The following is a 22,954-nucleotide window of genomic DNA, read 5'->3' as shown; positions in this document are numbered from 1 at the left end:
ATCGGTCTGGACTCCCCATCTCCTCCAAAGAATGCATCCAGCACTGCGGTCCACTGCCATGCATCTCATTCCTCTCGTTGATTCTGCCATGCGCCACGAGTTCCCACTTTCCGAGGCCATGGCGCTCTTCCGTCCAATCTCGTGGGTTTCGAGAAGTTCGATGACGCTTTCACGTCTCCTGCCAGTGGAACAAGCGGGCATTTCTGGCAATACACCCATTCTCGAGTCCAAAACTCCCAACGATCATCGCACTTGCCGATCTCCCATGGCTGCCCTTTTCGGCCTATCTCCAAAGTGTTCCTGTGACTCTCGGTTATTCCGTCATTCTCGATCCTCTTGTTACGAACTCGAACTTGGGTCACCCAACCCCGGTACCTCCTCACCTATACTACCATGTCTCGACCTTGACTTATAGCAAGCCGCCATGCCGCTTCATCTCGCGTCACAGCTATGAGTATGAGCGGACACTGTGCTGCCTTTCGGTAGAAATTTTGCAGTCTGAAAGCGCAGGAAACTGGGTTTGTGGGATTGGTGTATAGAGGGGCAGACTCCTCTACCTCCTCCAACTATGGCTTCAGAAGCGGCGCGAGAGCGCGAAATGCACAGGTATTGCTCTTCTTGGGGTTGCCCACGATTCGACACACTCACGCGACCTATAGGTACTATCAACCGTGGCTCGAAACCTTTCTGTCCACCGACTTTGAACCTGCCTCGAACTTCCCTCCTTCTGCTGACCAGGCCGAAGCCCACCGACCACGCTCCTCCAGAGACAAGGCGTTGACAGCCTTCGCGCAACTGGGTTGTCTTCGCCTGAACGCCAAAAGATGCGTAGTCACTTTGCTAGGCACTACGAAGCAATATATCATAGCCGAGGCCACGAAATCTCTGTCACTATTGAGCGACGCTCACCACGACGATGGAGATGAACTATGGTTCGGAAATTCTTTCATTGAGCGAGAGGGCGGCATCTCGGCTGATGCCATGTATCCTGACAAATATACTGCCTATGATCCAGATGGCTCTTCCTTCACCACCCCAGCGTTGGTCGTCAGCGATATCTCGACCCATGAGAAATATAAAACTCGAGGCTACGCTGGTCGGGGCGTTTCCTTTTATTGTGGCGTACCAATCACCACACAACTGGGCCACGTCATTGGGGTCTATACTGTCACCGACGACAAACCCCGTCAAAATCTGTCGGCAACGGAACTTCATTTCCTGTTCGACATGTCCGTTATCGTCATCCAACATCTGGAGAGTGTGCGAAACGATCGTGCCAGGAAGAGGGGAGAGCGCCTTATCCACGGGATCGGGACATTCATCGGGGGCGACAAGGCTGGAGCGACCGAAGATAGTTCCATTCCCCAGCGCAATAAGTCCAGTGAGTCCAGATCGAGCCAGAATGCCTCAGAGAGCACCAAGACCGCGGAATTTATGGGCTTGGTAATTGGCGACGCAAACGTACCTGCGGAGGACTCCAAACGTATGGGAGTTTCAGAGCGCGGCCGTGCAAATGGCACAACGACAACGAAGTCTTCTGGCTTCAGCCAGGAGGGCATCCTCAACCACGTGTCCAGACACACACAGGCGACGCATCCTGCAAAAACAGCCAAGAATAAGGTATTGCAGGAGTCTCAGCAGGTGTTTAATCGTGCCGCAGCTGTCCTGCAATACTGCCTCGGCGCTGATGGGGTTGCGTTCCTCAATGCGAGCTCCGCAAACCTGAGTTCGGGTTCGAGCATGAAAACTTCTGGAGCTGCTATATCTAAATTCCATCATGCCAAATCCAGTGGAAGTAGTCACGCCGATCACCAGAACGGATTGAGGGGCTCAGACTCGCAGGAGGGGGCACCAAGAGACGACTCCTCGACCTCCAGCGATGATACTGTGAGTACACGCAGCAACAGCGACTCGTCCGCTTCCCAAAACAGAAGACAAAAGTGTGAAATCCTGGGCCTTTGCGCAGTTGATTCGGACCAATCCATCAGCATTGCCGACCCGACCATGCGCCGTCTAGTTCGCCGTCATCCAAAAGGGAAATGCTTTCTATTCGACCAGTTTGGCAAGCCGGCATCTAGTGATGAGAGCTCCGAGTCTGCATCTGCTGCAGATGTCTCCCAAGGCGATGCTGATCAACTGTCGAGAGTGGGAAAACATGTCCCCACAACCAATTTTCTACAGAAAGCACTCCCCGGCGCGAGGAAGATTGTTTTCCTGCCCCTGTGGGATTTTGCGAAGGAACGGTGGCACTCTGGACTGATAGTTTGGTCAAATGATACAGGCGGTTTGACTAACGTTGAAGAGGATATGGTTTATCTGAGAGCCTTCAGCAACGCCATTGTGAATGAGCTCAACCGAATCGATCTAGCCCTGTCCGATACTGCCAAGTCGACATTCCTTGCCAACATTTCTCACGAGCTACGCTCGCCCCTTCATGGTATCCTGGGAAGTATCGAATTCCTTCACGATACTGCTATGGATGATTTTCAATCGTCCATGGTTATAAGCGTTGAAACATGTGGAAAGACACTCCTGGATACAGTTAACCATGTCCTTGACTATGCAAAGATACACAGTCTGTCCAAATCTCAGCGTCCGGATCCAGCGTCTGCGCAAGGGCATGCGCAACGGAGCAAACCCGAAACCAATCTCACGGAGGATTTTGATATGGCCGTTGTTGTGGAAGAGGCCGTTGAAGCGGTGTACGCCGGCCAAGTCTTCAGAACCGCTAATGCAGATGCGTTGGAAGGCAAATCGCCAGTTCAGACTGCTGCGAGTCGAGCCATGCAACAACGGCTGGAGCGAAGAGCTAATATCAGCAAAGGCTCCGCCAAAGCATCAAGTTCTGTCCGCCTTACCTTGAACATCGACGATCATACCAACTGGTGGGTCCGATCTCAACCTGGGGCCGTCAGACGGATCGTCATGAATATCCTTGGGAATGCATTAAAATATACCACCAAAGGAAGTATCAATGTTGGGCTCGAGATTGACAGCTCCCGAAACAAGGGTAGCTCAAATCTACACATGCTGCTGAAGATCGCCGACACCGGCCGCGGCATGTCGGGTGATTTCATGAAAAATCACGCATTTACTGCGTTTTCTCAGGAGGACACTTTGGCAACGGGGACCGGCCTCGGGCTCAGCATTGTCCGACAGATTGTCGACTCTCTCGGAGGCAAGATCGACTTGTCCAGCGAGAAAGATGTGGGCACTGAAGTAAGAATCTGGTTTAGGCTTCCAAAGAGCCAAAAAGATGTGAGCTCGATCGCCGAGGCTCGCGTCATTCCAGAGATGCGCCAGCGCACCACGGGCCGGGAGATGTGTATGCTTTTACCGTATGATGAGAAGAACAGCGAAACCGATGTCCGTTCTCTGGTTCCGATGCCAACCATAGAGAGCTCAATGCGGAATTTGGTGTCTCAGTGGTTTCGAATGAAGATCACCACGACAAAGACCATGGATGGTATCTCGCCAGACTTCTTCATCTATCCTGAGCCCCCTCCGATTGACTACCTCATGGACTACCATGGGAAGCCAGAAACGGAGAGAGAAGTCCCCGTCATCATCTTGTGTACGAATGCATTCGAAGCTGCATCCCTGAGGTCAAACGGTATACATTACCTTACCGATATTGGGAGAGTCATTGAGGTAATCGCGCAACCTTGTGGGCCGCAGAAACTGGCCAAAGTCCTTCATCGATGTATGCAACGGTTGGGGCTGCTTCAAAAGGACCATGCCAAAAAGCCCCCAAAGACGGCTTTGTTATCTTTCGGTCGAGACTGGAACGCAGATAAAGAGAGCATCCGAGCAAGGGAAGATATAACCGGGCAGGGTGGTGAATGGGTTCAGGACGTTGATACCCCCTCTACGCCTGACGGTAATAGTGCAGCCAAGCCCAGATCGCCCGACTCTTCGCGCAAGGTTTTCACCGAAAACCAATCACGGTCTCAGAAGCCGTCATTGATAAAGATGGGCGCTTCGGAAGAGGTCGTCACGTTAACTCAGTCAGATGTCACGGAAAGCTCTGCTTTGCCTCGAAAACCGGACACAAATAGCCCACGGGTCCTGGTGGTCGACGACAATCACATCAACCTCCATCTCCTCGTAACTTTTGTTCGCAAAGCTGGCCACCCCTATGAATCAGCCACCGATGGTTTGAAGGCTCTAGAAGCATACAAGAAGAGTATCCGGGAAGATGGTGGTCGAAATGCCTTCAAGCATGTTTTTATGGACATCTCCATGCCCGTTATGAACGGGATAGCTTCCGCCAAAGAGATTCGACGATTCGAAAAGGACAACAAAGTTGATCCACCCGCCAAAATCATTGCTTTGACGGGGATGGGGAGTGAAGTTGCCCATAACGAGGCAATAGACGCCGGATTTGATGAGTTCTTAAGCAAGCCGATTGTAAGTCAACCTTCACGTGGCCGTACTTCCACTGAGAAAGACAGCAAAGCTCCCCCTGTGTTCATTTTACTGATGTGTATCGTTACAGAAGTTTAAGGACCTACAGAAACTACTTGTCTGAACGGCATTTTGCGTTGGACGAGCTTCAAGCAACCAGGTTCTGCGTTGTGGGTTGTGGGTTGTTGGATACTGTGATACCTCTATGCATTGCTTCTGGCATTTCCTTTGATGTAGGATGAGAAAAGCTGATACCAGGAAACAAGGATTTGCTTCGAGCACCAGCACACAGATCTTGTCGTGCTTGGGAGTGTCCTCCTAATTCTCTGTCCTGGCTTCAACTTTCTTACCGTTTCGTTGCTTGTTACATCCGCGCGACATCCAGATCTCGTCCTTCGTCCTCGGTATATATGGCGTACCTTCACAAGCCAGGCGAGAAGGTGGATGGGTGGGTGTATGTGTGCGAGCATTACTACAGTTCCAGGTCATTCACGGTTGCCGGCCCTGTCTCCCTTCCCGTCTCTCTTCCTTGAACTCCTTGCTCGTTTGCGCCGCTTTCTCGTCTACCGAGATGCCTTCTTTGCGCACTGGGTTTGTCTAACGGCAGGGGACGTGGTGGTGATGGGTTTGATGTTATTTGCTATTGCTATTGCTAGCCGCATCTGTCTGCTGTGTTTTTTGTGCAATTGCTTCCCTTCCAATTACCCTCGTACGAAACTCAACACACCTACATGTGCTTCCTTTAGAAGGATTGCGTCGCCCAAGTCCACGCCGCCTCCTACCCGTGTGTGCCGCAGATTTTCCCCCTCCCTCCGTCATTGCAAACAAATCTCTGTGTGTGCCGGAACTGTTGCCCTGTGAAAAAAAAAGGAAAAGGTCGAGAGGAAAGAACAAGATGGGGTATAGTGAAGTCCAAGAATTGCTTGAAATGCATTCAAATTGTTGTACAAGGGTTTCGTTCAGTGATGGAGATCGAGGATGTTGGTCGATTCTCCTCAGGCGAGGAAGAGGCCGTGGAAGTTGGGAGAACAGGTAAGTATGTTCAAGACGTTGAGCTGTGGCTGGGTGTAAGGGAATATGTGGTCGGGAATCGGATATTGAAAAGCTCAGCGAGTAAGGACAGGCTGAGACGGCTTTGACATCCTGTTACGAACTTGGAGGTTTGAAAGCGATCAATCTTTGTTCGTAGCATCCAGATATTCAAGTGGTCTGAGATTTGAGTCAGGCGTGCGTAACCAAGATGTCGCTCCTGATAATCCAGCCTGCCCACAAACCCCTCAAGGAGGAATTGCGACTTTCCAATACATACCAAGTGGTTGCCAATACGGCGAGGTCATTGTTTGCACAAGTCAGTGTCAAGGATTAGAATAGTCCGCTGGATATGTCGAACCCCGAATGCCTTGGGTCTGAGATGTACTCAACTGGTCACTCTCTTGATCCAAAGCCCAGTAGGTTGCTCGTAGTAGTCGTCTTTATCCCTGCGTTTCTGCGCACGATGCAGCCTCAGTTGAACATCGTGCTCCTCGTTCTTGACCTCCTGAATCTCCAAATTCAGATTGGTGATCATCTTGTCGACTTCCTTGCGCTTTCTCGAGTCATAAACAATGGCGTTCTTCTTTAGTGAGTCTTGAAGCTCCAGGATGATTTTGTTCAAATTTCGTTTGCGACGAGAGAGGTCTTCCAGTCGGGCTGTGAGAGAAGCGATTTTATCGGCGGCTTGAAGTTCGACAGGTGTTGGAGGAAGGGATTTGGTGGCCGAAAGGGAGGACATCAGAGACACAGCCCGTGGTTTACCATTGCGGTCGTTGGCGTTCGAATCGTTACCGACGGCTTTTCTGAGGATATTGGATGATTTTCGGGAGGAGATGGTGGAGAAGGGGGAGATGCTGCTGTAGTTGTCATAGCTGCGGTGGCCACTATTATTCGCCGCGACACGTTTGCGGAGGACGATCGGTTCTGGAACTGCTGCAAGGGGGATCTGTGCCATGGGCACAGGACTGCTTGTTAGTTCCTCTCGTGCGATGGGACTTGAAGGAACATGACCGCTATCATCCGTTGCGTTGGTTCCATAGGTGTTCCAACTGGATGAGGTGTCGGGCTCGCGCTGTAACGAGTTTTGGTGAGTGGCAGGATCGAATGAATCCTCGCTCGAGCTCCTCTCGAGGCCGACAAACGAGGGGGTATTGGAACCCAGTGTAGGACTGTCAGCTCCATACTCCTGGACGGTACTGGGCGCAGGGCTTTGAGCTGGCTCGACGATGGATGGACGTGGACCAGGGCTCTGAAATGGGCTGTCCAGTAGCCGGGTGTATTCCAGCTGCTTGGGCGATAGTGCTTGCGGCGACAGCGCTTGTGGTATCTTTCTGGTTTTGAGCGGGGCGACTGGCTTCAGACTTTCTTCCGAGTCCACAGGTTTGAGCGTTGGAAGTTGTGAAGCGGCGACAGAAAGAGAGTCGATGGGGGACATGGCAGTCTTTTCGAGAGAGTCGGTTTCTTCGGGTGTCTCGCTTCTTGTCTCTTGGTCGGGTATCTTATGCCGCTCTACCAGCTTCAACGGTCGGGTACGAGCTTCCGGGGTGTTCTTGACAGGTTCTACTATCGCGTGTCTACCACTTGCTCCTCTCCATGGTGGCCGCTGGACGGGGTTGTCCAAAGGATCATCTGCTGGATTTGGTGGCGGAGACTTCACCCAAGTCGACTTTTTGACTGCTTCCCTTTCCTTCAAACCAGCCAAGATTTGCCGCGTTCTCTCCTTAAGTTGGGGGTATGGCTGGTCGCCTGCGGATGATGTTGCCACTCCAGGACGGACGGAAGAGGGCTTCCCTGCCTGGCTGGGTTCGCCCGAGTATTCATCCCACCGGGTCTCTTCATTTCCCTCTTTCCGTAGATTCCATCTCTTTTTGATGCCCTCTTCGGGTGTATTCTGTGAGGCTGGGACGGGTAACTTCCGCGGTATCTGACTTTTGAACGATTTGTCCGACTGCGTGGGAGTTGGAAGTGAGGGTTCAATGGGAGAGACCAGGGAGGCATCAGAGCCGTTAGGGTGGAATGAGGTCTGGCTGCTCAAAGGTGAGACACTGACTTGACTGGCGTCATGTTGATGTCTCGGCTGAGTCGAGGGCTGTTGAGGATTGTAATCGGAGATATTAGGAGAGACTGAATCCTGGTCAATGGAGTAGACCGACGTTCGTTCCTCCATGGGAGGCACAGGCCGACTGCGGCAAAAGTGGTCAGTGTGAAGAAGGGATTCAGGAAAGGACCCGGACGTACAAAGGGAGTTCTGGAAGGGCAGTGGCCGCGACACTACTGCGGCGACTGTACAAAGACTCGACCTCGGGGATTGTCTCGAGATATCTTTCGTCCATTGTTGGCTCGGGATAGGGATAAGCTTGGTAACCCATCTGGTAGTCTGGTATGTTGTTCCGTCTCCACATGTTTGCACTCTAACTCGGGGACGCTGCCACGGCACTGGAGAAGGGTTGCGACGCTCTGACAGAAGGAGCGTTCGTCATAACGTGGGCAGTCTCGACGAGTTCGGCGTGACGGAGCAGGATGTGTGGGAGGAGTGATGGTTGAAGGTGACAGACGTGAGTTTCCAACGGGCGCGAGCTGCGTGAATGGATGGCTTGTCGTGGGTGTAGGTGGTCGCTTCTGGCTTCTGCGGGCTGTCTTGTGCAGCAACAGACTGTCGAGTCGAGTCCAAGTCGTCTTGGTGATGGAGCGAATATTACGGGGAGCCAGGGGGTGAGATGCGTTGTCTGATTTTGTTTGTTCAGACTCAGAATGGCCGTTCGACGAGCTGCCGATTGGCTGAGGCCGAGTTAATCAGTACCCGGAGCTCAATGTGGCAGAATAAAGGTGAAACAAGGAACGACGGGCGCCGTTGATTATTTCAGGGTCATCACTTTCGAGACACAGCCGCAGTCCGAGCCACCTACCTGGGGTATCCCTGGTGCTTGGGGATCTTTGTCTCGATGTTCCATGCGGTCACTGGACTACCGAGTTCCTCTTCCACCACACGTGGTTCCTGCCAGCTATTTACGCGTTGTTATAAACTTTTGTTGTCATTGCCAGACTCGTACTGGGTGGTGTGGAGATGGCACAACCCTCGACCAGTCAATAGGGGTGGCCTTTGGGACACCCTGAAGGAGGAACCCGGTACCGGCGGCCCGGTAAGAGTGGCTTGCAGTGTTGGCCGCACGCGAGGACTTCCCTAGACTTCCCTAGAATCCCTACGAGCACTCGGAATAGCAGGTCAGTGCCCAAGTGAGCCTCGCCAGCCTCATTAGGTGCTGATGGGTGCCTATGGGTGCCTAGGAAGCAATAGCGGAGGGGGCCCAACCCGACGATAGCGATAGGGAGCGCCCAAGTAACCCCTCCTGCCCCTTAACCGAGCCACTCTACTAACCATGTTCTTTTTGGGGGGGGGGGGGGGGTTAGGTACACCTCACTAGCACTGCTTCGGGGATCGCACACTTCGGAGATGATGTCCGCCCCGTCACCAAGGCTCCTCCTCCCCCCTCCCCTTCCCCTTGCCTACGGCCAGCACCGATGTGATCCTCCGACTAAGTGTTGCGCACCCGATGAGGACTATCCAAATATGAATTCAATTGGTCGACGCCCGAAGCAAATTCTTGTGTCTCTCTATCGGTGTTGTATACCTGCTCGACACCATTTAATCCTGATGTCCCCGATTAACATGCTTTTTTCGCCCTCCTTGACGCCCGATGGTTAAGAAAGGCACCAGAAATACTGCCACAACCGCGCCCGCCAGAGACACCCAAAACGTGGCTTGATACGGCCGATATCTGACAGCCCCGACCCCTTGTGCGGCCCCTCCGGCGGTGTTGTAAATGCTCGTTTGGATGCCCAGCCCAACCGTTGCAACAAGCCGGGTTACCGTGTTGAACAGGCCTCCTGCCACCGACTGCTGCTCACTGGGAAGAGACGACATGACGTACATATTGGTGACCGTGAACTCCAGGTCCTGGGACAGCACGCTGAATAATAGAGCTGGAAACGCAAGAGCCCAGAACGATATCGAGGTATATATCGCACTGAAAAGGGCAGAAGCGATCACGGCACTCACAGCCCCGATGATCATGATCACCCGGTTTGAAACTCGGTGCATAATCATTGCTGCCAGCACGTTGACCAGAATTCCTCCGATCCCCGCTGGGAGGAGATGGACAGCGACCATCAGCGGCGACAGCTGGTTGATCCTTTGCCAGAGTAGCGTCAACCAAAACAGATTCCCCGCAAAGCCATAAAACCCAAGGCAGAGCACCGTCACCACCAGGGTGAAGTTTCGATCTTTCCAGACTCTCAACGGCATGAGTGGATACCGGAATACACTTTGCCAATAGATGAAGCCAGCGACCAGGACAAGCCCAACCACTAACAAGGCAATCACGTATGGCGTCCCCCATCCCCGTGGAGCGTCGCCCGCCAGAGTCAGGGAGGCGGTAAACATGGCAATGCCACCCACGGCGAGAAGGGCTCCCAGAAGGTCGAATTTCACAAAGGTGTCCATGTTGAGTCCTCCAAGTGTCTGTTCGGTATCCGGTGGAGTGGTCCACAGGGCCGCAAAGAAGAAGAAAGCATAGATCACCGCCATGACCCAGAATGCTGCTCTCCAGCTGGCAACTTGCATGGTCACGCCACTGATAAATGCCCCAAGCACGAAACCGACCGGATTGCCTCCGGAAAAGCAGGCGAAGGCTCTGTTCTTCCGTCGACTCGGTCTGTCATAAACCGCGCCGAGCTTGCCAATGGCTGGGGGAACGGAAGCTGCCGAACTGAGGCCCAGGAGACCACAGAAGATATCCAAAAAGTAGGCATTGGTGGCAAAGCCCGTGATGAGCAGGCAAATGCTGAAAAAGGCCAGGCTACAAAGGAAGAGCAGTCTTCTGCCAAACAAATCCGCCACCCGGCCGAAGAAGAGCAAGAATGTGCCTGCTGCGAGGGTCTGGGCAGCACTGATCCAGGTCACTTCAGCTGCTGTCATATTCAGATCTTTGCCGATATAGTTGGTCATGCAGAGGATTGCCCCGGTGAAGATCGAACTCTGTCCCACAGCGATTGTCGTGGTAAGAACAAAGAGGCATTCTTGGAAGAGACTGCTGAAACACGCCGGGCGACAGCCATAGGGGTCGGATTCGGTTTGGGCGAGTGATGCTCCGATTGATGTTGTCGGTTCGACCTTTGGAAAATCGACGGGCTGTGTCCTTGCTTCGACATCGAGGTCCTGTGCAGGACAAACCTGGGTGGATTGTTTCTCCATTGCCACACAGCCGCTGGCCCCCCCGCCGCAGCGCTCAAGTACAGCAGTTCACCCTCAGAATGTGATGTCGAATAAGGGCCAATTAAAGATGGAATGCAAGCGAACAAGTCATCGAGGAGACAAGACTCTCGCCCACCCAGAAAAATCTAGCTCGAGCGAAATGTGGCAGCGGCGGAGGAGAAGCTCAAATACATGCGAGCTACAAGGGCCGAGAACGAGCGAGCCGACTAAGAGCGACGCGCCGTCGGCAATCGAAGTTTGGTGGCGTCTCCAACGGTCGACAAGCACGAGTCAAGCGTTGAAGCATTATCTAAGCTGCTCTCCGCTTCTACGGACCTATTTCCGCATATTGCGGGTTGCCGGAGATGCTCGCCTGCTCGCCTGTTGCAGCCTTGTTATCGAGTCCACTATCCGATGGCTGTCCAATGTGTAAACAGCTATCCGGTCATCAGGTTGGTCAGGGGAGGCTCAAAGTCTATCGGGTGGTTCGTAATCCGCTGCCGAGCTGCCTTTACTGGTAATGTTCCCGTAGCTTGAAGGTGAGTGGTGTTTGTGGTTCAAGTTTTGTTGCTCTATTTTTCTGCTCTCGGCTGAAGTCGTGCTGTACATTACACCATCCCATTGTACACTTCCGTCACTACCCCTTCTCGAGACGTTCCCATCGAGGTACCACGACGAGGATTGCTCGCCCTGCCACTTTCTCCCCCACGACCTGCACCCTCCCTCAACACTCTGATCAGTCTACCCTCTCGTCTTTACATGTTCCGTCCGCCCGTCACTTCGATGGTTTGTCCGTTCACATAGCTGAACAGCGGGGAACACACGGCCAAAATGGAACCTGCGGCCTCGGTCGCTGTGCCAGGTCGTCCCAGGGGGATGTCTCTGTAGGCGGCATTTGGGTCCTCTCCTTTGCGGTCGGCAATTTGCTTTCCTGGGATGCCCAGCGCGACACGCTGGCCGTCGGCGGTGGTGATGAAGGCTCCGATTTCCTTTGCACGGGTCAATCGGGTGTCGATGTGCCCGAAGGCGATGGTGTTGGCGCGGACGCCGAACTGCCGCAAGAGTAAAAGTCAAGGTCAGCATCAGTGTCTCAACTTATCAGACAGTGCGGTATCGCCCTTCGCACAGGAACAAACCACGTACCTGCGGTCCCCACTCCTTTGCGATGGTCTTGGTCAAGCCGGTGACGCCCGCCTTTGCCAGACTGTAGTTGGCCTGCCCGGCGTTGCCATGGGTGCCAGACGTGCTCGAGATGTTGATGATGACTCTCTTCTCGCCGTCCTTGACGCGGAAGTACGGGGCCGCCTGCCTGACCAGCCGGAAGGGGGCGGTATTGTGCACATTGATGATGGTGTCCCACTGTTTATCGGTGATCTTGTGGATCACGCCGTCCCAGGTGTAGCCGGCGTTGTTGACGATGATGTGGATCTTGCCGTTGCCGAACTCGGCGGCCTTGGAGACCAGCACAGGGAAGTAGTTTGGGTCGGTGACGTCGCCGGGCACTGAGATGGCGCGCTTGTTGCCCGGGGTGGCATCGTTGATGGACTTGGCCACGGCCTCGCCCTTGGCCGCGTCGACGTCGCACACGACCACTTTGGCGCCCTCGTTGGCGAACAGCCGCGCGCACTCGGCCCCGATGCCCTGGCCGCTACCTGTGATCTGTGGGATCTTCGTCAGCTTGCGGTGCTCGTGGATCGCACAATTGAGACCTCGACGGAGAGTCACTCGTGCTGCTGCTGCTGGGGTGAACTCACAATGGCGACCTGCCCGGCCAACATGCCCGAGGGGTAATTGAGATGGGAAGCGATCTGCTGAGCTCTTTGCGCCATGGCTTGCTGTGTGTATCCGAAAGACTTCAACCAACAGTCCGACTAATGATTTTCGCAGGTGCAGAAGACCAGAAAAGGAAGTCAAAGAAGAACCGCAGTCGACTTATTGCAGATAGCTATGTAGAAATGTATGGAAAAAACCATCAATGATCTTGAATTGGAGAGCCATCGGAGAGTGGTGGTAGTAAGACTCGTAGCGCAGTCGCACCGCAGTCAGATTTGCCGAGGCATCTCTGCGCCGCCGCCGAGCCCGTAACCGAAAGGGCGTTTTCTGCCGCCGGAACGAAGCCTGCGCCGAGAGAGACAACCTCCCCCTCTGATTCAGATATTACTTATTACACAGGTACTGTACATGTTCCTACGGCGGCCGAGTACGTTTGTGCGAGTCGTCCCTCCGTCGCAAGTGGCCGGTTTGCTCCGACTGGGAACCGACCAACCACCTGTGCCCGCGCCCTGGAGATGGCCAGGACACAGCACAGACTTGTGTGAGGATGAGGATGAGGACGGGACTCTAATCACGTCGTGGGTAAATGCCTAGGACCTACCTACTAACGCGGAGAGGTACAAGAGGGATGTTCGACCCATGCTATCTCTAGGATGTTTCAATCCGAGATCTGAGTTTGAGATTATCCATCCCATGGACCTAAGTACCCAGTAAAACATTACCACCCATCCAAAAGACGCGAAGGTACCAGCTATTATTTCCTTGAGAACCCAACTTTTTTTTTAATCCTGAACCCGTACTTTGACCTGTTATATTCTCCCCAAAATCCATTATCGAACTTTTTTTCCCTTCTGGAGTAGGATAGCATGGCAGATGCCGTATACCATGAGAAAAATGACAATACCCAACCAACATGGACATGCTCCGGGAAGGGGGGGGGAAAAACTCCCCGCGAGTTCCTCTCATTGTCTCCCCTCAAAGTCTTGGTCGGTCGCCACCTCTTCCACGGGGTTCTTGTTCAAACTCTCGAAGAGCTGGAGGTAGCTGCCGATCAAGAAGGCCCACGAGCCCCTGTGCACGGTGGCGTTCGGTCAGTGAAGGGTAAACGAAAGCCTCGAGATATCACGTGCACTTTTGTTGGTCTCTTCAACGGGGGAAGTGTGGAAGGGGGGGCATTACGCTGAAGGTGGAGGGAGGGAGAGAGGGAGAAAAACGTACCAGAATGTAGCCAATCCGGCCTGGTACTGTGCTCCGGAGTTCTTGTACGCCATGCCCAGACAGCCGCAGAGCGTGAAGCCAAACGCGCCCACGAGGTTCCAAAACGCGATGTGCCACCCCAGGAGATGCGGCGCCGGTTTGTACCACTTCTGCTGCGTCTCGAGCAGGTACAGCGTGCTGCTGACGATGAAGCCGCTGCCCCCGATCACCTGCGGGATCCAGTACGCGGCATTGAGCCGCCACTCGGGCGTCAGGTGATTGAAGATGCCGGGCAGGGCGGTGATGCCAGAGATGCCGAAGACGGTCGCGCCAAACAGCTGAGCCGACCCGGCAAGGAAGCCAAACTCGTGGAGGTAATGCGTCCGCAGGTCGTGCCACGAGGGGAACCACTGCCAGGCCCTTTTGCCGCCCTTGGCCGGCGGTTGCGCGTCGGCGACGGTCAGCTTCGACGGCTTCCCGACGAAATTCCGTCGGTTCTGGTGGAAGTGGTGACAGTGGTGGCGGTTGGCGACTACGCGGAGTCTCGCCACGCCTCCTTTCTGCTCGTCGTCGTCGAACAGTTGCTCCACGGCCCAGCCGAAACAGCCGGTGTTGTTGGCGTTGATGGCCTCAAAGATCAAGAGGATCGAGCCGGTTTCGAAGAAAAGGATGGCGCCGATGAATGCTGTGACGCCTCCTCCATAGTAGATCTCGCCGTCAAACTCGGTCGAGGGGGCTGCAACCGGGAGCCAGACGAAGAAGCCCTACATAGAACCGCAGAAGTGGTTAGTCGAATGCGTTTGCTCGGCCGTCTGGGAGGTTTCGAGAGATCAAAAGCATACGTTCAAAACCCAGACGATACTCCCCCAAGTGAATATAAAAGCCACGAGCCACGAGATATCCCAGACCGGATAGTACGTAAAGGTTCTGACAACGGTTTTCAGGACCTCTCGGGGATCCGACGTTCGTCTCGGGGTCACAAAATAGGCCTCTTCCCCCGGCTTCGGCCTCTGGACGAGCAAAGGATGTCGGCCCTTTCGATTGTCTCGCGATCGCCACAGGAACCTGACATTTTTGGCGGGGACGTCGGATTCGGAATAGCGCTTGGGGACTTCCTGCTCGGTTTCATCATGGCCGTTTTCTTGCGAAGTCTCAACTTCATCCGGGGTTCCTTTGGAGACGGACCCAGAATGGTTGAAATGCGCCCGCGTGGGATTGAGGCAGCTGAAGGGTCCCTCGGCGCGTTCCAGCGTCAGTCTGGTGTCATGTCGGAATGGCTCTCGCGTGTGGAAATGCCTGTTTCGAGGCGGCATCGTGGTGAGGAGGGCTGTCGCGAACAGGTCTCGCAGAAAGTCCGAGTGTTATTGAGAGCTGATTGTGGCGCCGATGTGTGTTTCCATTGAGGGTGGTCCGAGGAATGCTGGATCTTGGACCTGGACCTGGACAGAGACATGTAATTAGTGAAAAGTTGGCCCCCTTTGCTGCGTCGCGGGTTTAAATTCAAAACATGATGATTCCCGATGACGACGCCGCAAAGTTTTAGGCTGATCGGGCTCCCCAGTCGCCCCAACTGCGCCAACTGCGCCCGCTGCGCCAGAAATCAACCACCACCAGTCATCACCTCACCAGGCCAAGATTGTGGCTTGATGCCCCCTTCCAGTGGCCATCAAATGGGCTTCCAGAATTGCTTCACTCGCCCGTCACTTTTTGCTTGATTCGAACAATGGCCGCCATCCCTTTCACCTCCTCGTGTGCTGACCGAGCCACCCGCTCATGCTTACTGGACCAACACCCCTATACCACTACAGTACTACATGCACTACAGTACTACATGGGGAGTCGCGAGCGAAAAAACCTATCATCCATCAATCCTATTTTGATTAGCCGCTCGCCGCTTTGCTCACCCTTGGCTCACCTTCCGCTCCCTGAGCGCTCCCTAAGCAACTTAGTCCTTCTTCAACTCGTGTCGTGTCCTAACATTGGTTCGTCGTTGTTGATCGTGGCCCTCCGGAAGAAGTTCTCTAGACACTGCAGCATTTGGACTCATCACCACCAGTGGCTGTCTCAGCCGCCGCAAACCCCGAATTACTTTCATAGAACGACTTCTTCACGCCGATGCCGGATTCTGCGGACGTCTCCCAAAATCCACCAACCGAGAGTTCTTTCGCCAGTGGCCCGCCTTCTTCCGTCGACACCTCCCTATTGTCGAGTAGGTCGCTCTTGTGGCATACGAACACGATCGGAATGGGCCGGCCGAGGTGGGACTTCCATTTGCGGCGGAGTAAAGCAGAGCTAATTATTTGACTTCTTGTATTCGTGTCTGAAATGAGTTGGATCTCTCGAACAAACTTCGCGGCGTGAGGCTGTACACCAAAACATACCCTTCCCCGGGTCTTGGTCCACTGGACGCGGAAGCTCGTGCAGTCTTCCCGACCGCCAGTATCGAGAATCTATAGCTTGCATTTCTGCCCATCAATTTCGAATAGCTGTCGGTATGAGTCTTCCATGGTCGGATCGTAGCTCTCGACGAAGGACTTAGAACACAACTATCGGTCACGGTGATCAATGCGACCTTCATACCTGGATGGTTAGCGCCGTCTTTCCCGCTTGGGCATACCCGGGGACCACCAATTTGAACGAGGGTTGCTTTATCGCCATGCTAACACGGTGGAACGACAGGCTGCAACTGCACCTCTCGCTGTGCGGAGGCGATAACGACGATATAATATGAGAAAGCAACAGGCGTCGAGACGACCGTAGCGGGACCAGCGGGTGACCATCTCATCGCTCCGAGATGGGCACTGCTGTATTTTGCATATTGTAATGGGGGAGGTTTGAGAGGCTTGAGGTGGTAGGTAGGTAAGCGACGAGGCTGGGTGATTTGCCTGTACAATGTACAGGCCGACAATCCTGCCTCCTGATTGGTCAGTTCCGGGCACTACCCCAGGTTAGGTCCTTCTTCTCCTCGGCCTGGCGGGAGGCAGAGTCCTCAGAGAGAGATTTTCTTTCCTTGTATAGTTATTCAAGCAATCAACTAGTCTACAAGATGTGAACGTTCCTGTTGCCTGCCGCCGTACGAGTTGATGCCCATGGCTAGAAGCCTCGTCCCAGTTATGATTGGGTTACATTATACAAGAAAGAGCTCAAAATATGACCCGGTTAGGGAACAAGGGTGGCGAGCGAACAAATGGCAGTTACTGCAAATGGGGGGCCGTGGCGAAACATGTTAACGAGATACGGACGATTTTGTCGAGAGCTTAGAGATTAACGTACAGTGGGGATAAGGTCTTTGCAGCTAAGTGGGCCGGAGCTGGATGTTCTCTAAGTCATGAAGGTTTGGGACTGGAAGATCGGTGGAGCTTAAGAAAATCATGTAAGATCTGATGCAGCCAGCAGCCTGATCGCTGTGAAGGATTCGTGACACTTCTTCGGTGCATAAAGCTATATCCGTCCCCTGCTCAAGAATTTCTCGGGGATATCGACGTATCGTGCCCTGAGGAATTCGCCCACATTCTTTCCAATAATGTCGTAAGTACTAGAGGCGCCAATCCCTCGATCAAGATGATCATGAAACAGGAAATGGATCGCCCAGGCATTCGGGAGTTCAAATCGGTCCTTACACCACACAATTAGTAACAGTTGTAGGCGCGTGTGCTTCTTCTCCTGGTGGAAGATCTTACAATTTTCTTCCCATTGTACTCCTTTGCCAGCAACTCCTTCATCTTCTCGGTGCTGAGAAGACTCCGAAGCCAGTCGTACTCGTCCTCGTGTCGGACCCAGAAGCCGCAGTTCGCATCACTGCCTTTGTCTCCACTCCGTGAGTGCACAATCCAGCCTAGCGGGCCCCTTGTCGTGGGACCAAAACTTTGCAGGCTGGCGGGATCTGCGGTGGAGGGTTGATCGGGCTGCTGTTTAGGGTACTCTCGTGTGTCGCCAGGAGCTTCGATTTCAAACGCGGGGCCTTCGGGTGGGTGGACGGTATGATGGACCTTGCTCTGGGGCAGAAGAGTCACGTAGTACTCGAAATAGGGTTTGGGGAACGCCGTCCGGTGGTCGTTATGGAACGTGGCCCCGGGATATGCCTGCATCTGGTTGTTCCATATGGGTTTCATGAACTTCTCGACCGCAAGGTCTTCTCTGCGGGGCGCCTGCGCAAAGATTCGGAATCCGACCGTGGCGCGGTCTTGGTCGACAGGGTCGTCGGGGCATGTGCCATTCATCATGAACTTCAGCAGACTAAAACGGTGCGAGTAAGGAGAGAGCTCTCGTCGCAACTGTGCTTCCCACATTTGTGCCTTTTGCTCGATGTCCAAACCGGTCATATACCACAGGCTTTCGGCCTGGAAGCCTCCTTGAGCCGTGATTCCGACTTTGGTGGTGGGAGGAGGCGGCGACGACTTGACCCCGTGAAGGGCAACGCGGTTAGGCGCGAGTTGTGTGAAGCCTACTTCATCGATGATAGCAGTGACATCGGAGTTGAAGTACCAAGGTCCCTGTATCTCATAGAGCAGTTGAGCTTTACAAGTGTCGATCGTCACAAAGCCTCCACCCTGTTTCGCCTTGGTGATGACGACGTCTCCAGCAGCTGAGATCTCCGCGATCGGGTACCTGCATTATCAACAGTCAGTCTTCTTCATCCCACCCCTGACGATATGACAGATGACTAACCCGAGGTCATCCCATCCTTTACCTGCCAACAACGTCTTAAACCCCGAGAAGTTGCCGCCACAAATGTAACTTGAGCACTCAATCAGATGGCCCGCGATCAAAGCGTTTGCAAGTCGATCAAGGTCTGAGCGCTTCCAATCGTACCACCAGTAAGCTGCGCCCACAGTGGGAGAAGCATCTGAGACGCGTCCACAGAGGACTATATCAGCCTTTTTCAATGCCGCCGCAATACCCAGGCCGCCTAGATAACATTGCGCGCCGATCGGTTGAAAGTTCCAGTCGTCCAAAACTTGCCCCGTACAAATGTTTTCGAATCTTGACTCCTTCCTGGCTTGGGTCTTCTTGATCGCTTCAAGGACATTATCTCCCTCGATTCGCGCGGTCTAAAGGGTGCTGATTAGGACGCGCCCTGCTTGAAGTCAGGCCAGCATTAGACAGGGCATACCTTTAGCTGCAACCCTTGCTTCTGGATCAACTCGTTAACAACTTCCTGTAGAGCCTGGACGTCTGCTCCGCCTGCATTCACCGCTACTTTGATGCCGTACTCTGCGATGTAAGGGAGCGCAGGGACGAGAGAGTCGACGAAGTTAGACTCATATGCTGGTCCGGACGTCGGATCAAGAACTTGGGTTGCCTCTCCATTGGCCATGTGAAGCTTGCGCGAAATTGCGGCGGGCATGTTTCCTTCCGACATCCAGTCTCCCACAATGACATTAACAGGGTCGTTAGGATAGTTTTTGGCGATGTCATGCAGCGCTCTCCCCCTGTCTGCGGTCGAGCCAGATACACCTGAAATAAATCTTGTTAAAAGGATTGCGTCTTTGCCTTGGAAAGCGAATAAAAATACATACTGGCGATTCGTATGACATTTTCTCTTACGGCTACCATGGTGGCTGGAAGTAAAGTAGTACAGGGATCCTCGCGTGTCAGTAAGAGACTGCAGTTTTGAGTGAAACGTCCGCAGCATTCATACTATTCTCATGAGAGTGTACTACAGCTCCCCGAGGAAGGTTAAGTACCTGCTCGGGAATCTTGACCTTTGTGCAGGCTTCAACTCCTGGGGAGAACTAGGAATGAAATCCGACTACGGAAATAGCGTGCTCCGCGGAACTGCACAGGAACTTGTATCGTTCAACCACTGGAGCAACCGACATTAGAGCAGACTTCCACGGAAGTCATGCAGGAACCGCAACCCTGATCGCTTCGATCGGAAATCGGAGAGACTCCTCATCTGAGGAATCTCCCCAATATTATAGAGCCCCGTACACAACGTATTGAGGCCAAAATAGTCCCCTAAGTGCCCGAGCAGCATCGAAGGGTTCGTGGAGATATTCCAAGAAATAGTTATCAGTGCCGAGGCGCAGACACGTTTTAGACCTTAGACAGGATTATGGCCAACATATTCCAAAACAACTGTACAAATCCTTAAGAGCTACTAACAGTTACCGACAGAGGATTGACGTGAGCACAGGTAGTTTAGTTAGTCGTGGTCAAGGACAAGATCTTTTGCAGACATCCAGTACGCTGCCGCACACCTTCATACGGATAAACCCAAAATTGGTCGTTCTTCTTCTGAATGGCCTTTCCAACAGTTAAGCTTTGTTGACAATCTCCTTGATTTCTGGGATATCACTGCCAGAGTCTTTTGACCCGTCACCGATGATCGCCTCGAGAGACAATTTCTGTGATTCCTGGCCAACCAGGTCTCTCTGATAGAGAACGACCAGGTCGTCGTCACCAAAGATGGCCGCAATCTCTTCCAGAGGCTTGTGCAGCGTATCGGGGTAGTAGAAGAAACTCAAGACACCGCCGAGGGCGGCAAAGAAGATGAAGAGGATGTAGAAGCGCCAGCCAATGTTCGCGAAAGCGGTCGGTGCTGCCTGGAGCCAGCAAAGGTTGATTCCACTGTAGACTGCCATTCCGAGTGCAAATCCTTGAGCTCGCAAGTGACTTGGCCATATCTCCGTGATGTAAAAGAACTCCGGGCCATCCAAAAACAGCTCAAATGAACTGATGTAGAGAAATAGCATGGACACGGCCGCGGCTTTTGCATTTCGGTTGTCGGATTCCAGATAGGTTGCGATAAGACCCGTGTAGACGATCAAGGAGACCATGGACATGAAAAAGCCGGCAGAGATGAGATAGTTTCTTTTCACTCGATCCACGTATGTCATGGCTAACACGCTTGTTATCCACGACTGACCGATGTATCCAGCGGAAAAGGCCAAAGACTTGACTCCAGTGTAGCCAAGTCCCTTGTACAAGGTAACTCCATAGTCTGTACACATTAGCGTAAGTTACGGATTGGAGGAAAGAGAATGCTCACTCAGAATTGATAATGTACCATCACTCATGATACAAAAGCAAAGAGACATACTAATAATGGCCCTTTTTCTGTATGATGGCCGACGGAAGATTTCGGCGTAGCCACCTTTCAAGGATTTATCCAACTGGATCTGCTTGTAGATCTGCAGGAACTCCCGAGTTGCAAAGGTGTCGTCGGGATCCCGTGGGTCGGAATGGAGCCGATGAATCACACTCCAAGCTTCCTCGTGTCGGTCTGTTGATATCAAATAGCGCGGAGACTCCGGCAGCCAGTAGATTCCGCAGAGTAGGAGAGTTGGTGGGACCATTGTGATGCCTAGCGATAGCCGCCATGCATCCGGGCTTTGATAGTAGTAGTACCCAATGGCACTGACCCCATTGATGAGGTATCCGGTGTTGATGAAAATCGCATGAATGTCCGAGAGCATTCCACGGTTTTTGGGCGGTACAATCTCTCCGATCCACAGCGGAACTCCACAAACGATTTGGAAGCCACTAAATCATCATTATCAGTTACGCCGAAAAAGGGGAAGGCCACCATGGAAAAAGAGCAGACTCACCCCCAGCCTGAAAAGAATCGAAAGACAATGAACATAGCAGGGTGAACAGACCCTGTCAGCAAGGCTTGTGAGACCAACAACATCACTGCGCCGAACGTAATGGACAATTTCCGTCCAAAACGGTTTGCCATCCAACCGTGATTGAATGAGCCGAAAATCCCGCCAACGTAGAAAAGACTGTTCATACAGCCCTCGAGAGACTGGGCATGTGGCCCGTCCAGTTGCATGGCAGACACAAACGTGGGCTGGCCCAACAAGGTGGCTATGACAGCAGCTGCCATTCCAAACCCCAACGAGCCGAAGCTCATGAAGATACAAATAAAAACAGTGTAGGCCTTGAAGTGGCGTTTGCGTTCCAAGTCGTACGATGCATCCTCCACATGAGCCTGACTCATATTGACGGTGAGTGTATCGTACTCTTGCTACCAAGCAATGTCGATGATTCTTTGGCGGGTCGAAGTGAGGACTCCTCAGTCCTGCGCTGGTGCGTGTTGTGTTGTTCCGAAATCAACGGCGCTTAGTGTTGTAGGCGCCTTATATCCCTTTATTCCTGGACCGAGAGAAGCCATTCTTTTGAACACATTTCGTAGTTGATATTTCTCCCCAACCTCACCCCCAGATTTGTCGTTGGTAGATTTCCGTGGAATAGTTAGTGGTTTGTAAAGATGCCAGCCATTCGGCTGGCACCTACCCTAACTAGTCCAGGAATGCACCCACACCCCGTAACATACCGCCATTCGAACCAACCCCAACATGGCGGTGAATTTCGTTTAGATGAGCGAGCCATCAGAGAATCAAGAATTGTTGGTAAATTCCTACCAGTGAGGCCGTTCACGGCTTATTGGGCTTCCATCGATGCATTACTGGGGACTGCTATTGTTCATTGAAACGCACCTCAGATAGTACCCCGTAAGCTAGACGTCTATATTGCATTTTGTCCGTAGAGCGGGGAAACCCCCGCGAGGCAGAGTATTGGGGTAAGTGCGGGGTGACAATGGAGATGCTGCTTGGAGAAGCCCAAGAAGCACGCACTGCGCGGTTCGGCGAAGTCGCATCATCGCATTTCAGTCATATGTATCCTGCATGGCGATGTGCGCGAGTGAGCTAAGACCTGTGATTATATGAATACGAGATGAGCCTTTCCTCCAATCAAGGGCCTGAATCCCGCGGAGAACCATCAAGAATGTTCACCATTCAGCCCACAAAGCGCAGGGCCGCGAGGGCTCAACTGGCGCAGCGCAAACGGTCGGGTTCGCAAGCCTGCTGCCACTGTCGCTCACGGAAAAGCCCTTGCATCTGTACGGCTAGGGCAACATCATCTCTGGCTAGTGTAGTCGACAAGGTGGGATATGCTCCTCTTACGGCGGGAGGAGAGACTCGGTAGGTGTGTGCTTTATACAGGACCCTGGTTCGTCATTCACGCATTTTTGATTCGTGCTGACAACTTCCCTGGATTTGTCGCAGGACTTCTGAATGTCCACAGGATCATCAGCACCTATCGCAGAGCTTATACAGCCCCATAGAATCCGACATTCCCTCGTCTCATCCTAGAATGTCGATCGGGACAAAATCCAATCAGCAGGGTGCGCTTGCTGAGACGACCTTGCTCCCACATCCGACGGCACATCCTCTCCCGGAGTGCCCACAGTGGACTTTGCCTCCTTTCATCAGGCGTTATGTACACGACTGTCATGCTCTCGATTGTGGCTACCTGGCCGAGAAGGGTTGTTTCGTAGTTCCT

The 22,954-nt window shown here is 53.1% G+C and overlaps 6 protein-coding genes across 6 annotated transcripts; 1 reads left to right on the top strand and 5 right to left on the bottom strand.

The window, feature by feature from the left end:
• Positions 1 to 151: 151 nt before the first annotated feature.
• Positions 152 to 4,920, top strand: PV07_11649 (uncharacterized protein). The gene is made up of 3 exons (XM_016399109.1): positions 152 to 606; positions 660 to 4,410; positions 4,499 to 4,920. The coding sequence occupies exons 1-3, from the start codon at positions 569 to 571 to the stop codon at positions 4,529 to 4,531; spliced, it is 3,822 nt and encodes a 1,273-aa protein (XP_016243671.1). The 5' UTR covers positions 152 to 568; the 3' UTR covers positions 4,532 to 4,920.
• A 109-nt stretch (positions 4,921 to 5,029) lies between these two features.
• On the bottom strand, positions 5,030 to 8,237 carry PV07_11648 (uncharacterized protein). Its single transcript, XM_016399108.1, has 2 exons — positions 7,678 to 8,237; positions 5,030 to 7,622 (listed from the first exon to the last, which is right to left on the bottom strand). The coding sequence occupies exons 1-2, from the start codon at positions 7,839 to 7,841 to the stop codon at positions 5,825 to 5,827; spliced, it is 1,962 nt and encodes a 653-aa protein (XP_016243670.1). The 5' UTR covers positions 7,842 to 8,237; the 3' UTR covers positions 5,030 to 5,824.
• A 700-nt stretch (positions 8,238 to 8,937) lies between these two features.
• Positions 8,938 to 10,857, bottom strand: PV07_11647 (uncharacterized protein). The gene has a single exon (XM_016399107.1). The coding sequence runs from the start codon at positions 10,688 to 10,690 to the stop codon at positions 9,083 to 9,085; it is 1,608 nt and encodes a 535-aa protein (XP_016243669.1). The 5' UTR covers positions 10,691 to 10,857; the 3' UTR covers positions 8,938 to 9,082.
• A 273-nt stretch (positions 10,858 to 11,130) lies between these two features.
• On the bottom strand, positions 11,131 to 12,687 carry PV07_11646 (uncharacterized protein). Its single transcript, XM_016399106.1, has 3 exons — positions 12,445 to 12,687; positions 11,834 to 12,349; positions 11,131 to 11,742 (listed from the first exon to the last, which is right to left on the bottom strand). Exons 1-3 carry the CDS (start codon positions 12,517 to 12,519, stop codon positions 11,446 to 11,448), a joined length of 888 nt encoding a protein of 295 aa, XP_016243668.1. The 5' UTR covers positions 12,520 to 12,687; the 3' UTR covers positions 11,131 to 11,445.
• A 321-nt stretch (positions 12,688 to 13,008) lies between these two features.
• Positions 13,009 to 15,141, bottom strand: PV07_11645 (uncharacterized protein). Its single transcript, XM_016399105.1, has 3 exons — positions 14,503 to 15,141; positions 13,682 to 14,424; positions 13,009 to 13,534 (listed from the first exon to the last, which is right to left on the bottom strand). Exons 1-3 carry the CDS (start codon positions 14,971 to 14,973, stop codon positions 13,426 to 13,428), a joined length of 1,323 nt encoding a protein of 440 aa, XP_016243667.1. The 5' UTR covers positions 14,974 to 15,141; the 3' UTR covers positions 13,009 to 13,425.
• A 4,779-nt stretch (positions 15,142 to 19,920) lies between these two features.
• On the bottom strand, positions 19,921 to 21,608 carry PV07_11644 (uncharacterized protein; the record flags this gene model as incomplete). The annotated part of the gene is made up of 3 exons (XM_016399104.1): positions 19,921 to 20,606; positions 20,706 to 21,148; positions 21,214 to 21,608. 3 exons carry the CDS (start codon positions 21,606 to 21,608, stop codon positions 19,921 to 19,923), a joined length of 1,524 nt encoding a protein of 507 aa, XP_016243666.1.
• Between the last annotated feature and the right edge of the window lie 1,346 nt (positions 21,609 to 22,954).

This window comes from Cladophialophora immunda (genome assembly GCF_000835495.1).
Source record: "Cladophialophora immunda strain CBS 83496 unplaced genomic scaffold supercont1.7, whole genome shotgun sequence".
Lineage (NCBI taxonomy): Eukaryota > Fungi > Ascomycota > Eurotiomycetes > Chaetothyriales > Herpotrichiellaceae > Cladophialophora > Cladophialophora immunda.
The sequence above is the reverse complement of the archived record's forward strand: the minus strand, read 5'-3'. Positions and strand labels throughout refer to the sequence as shown.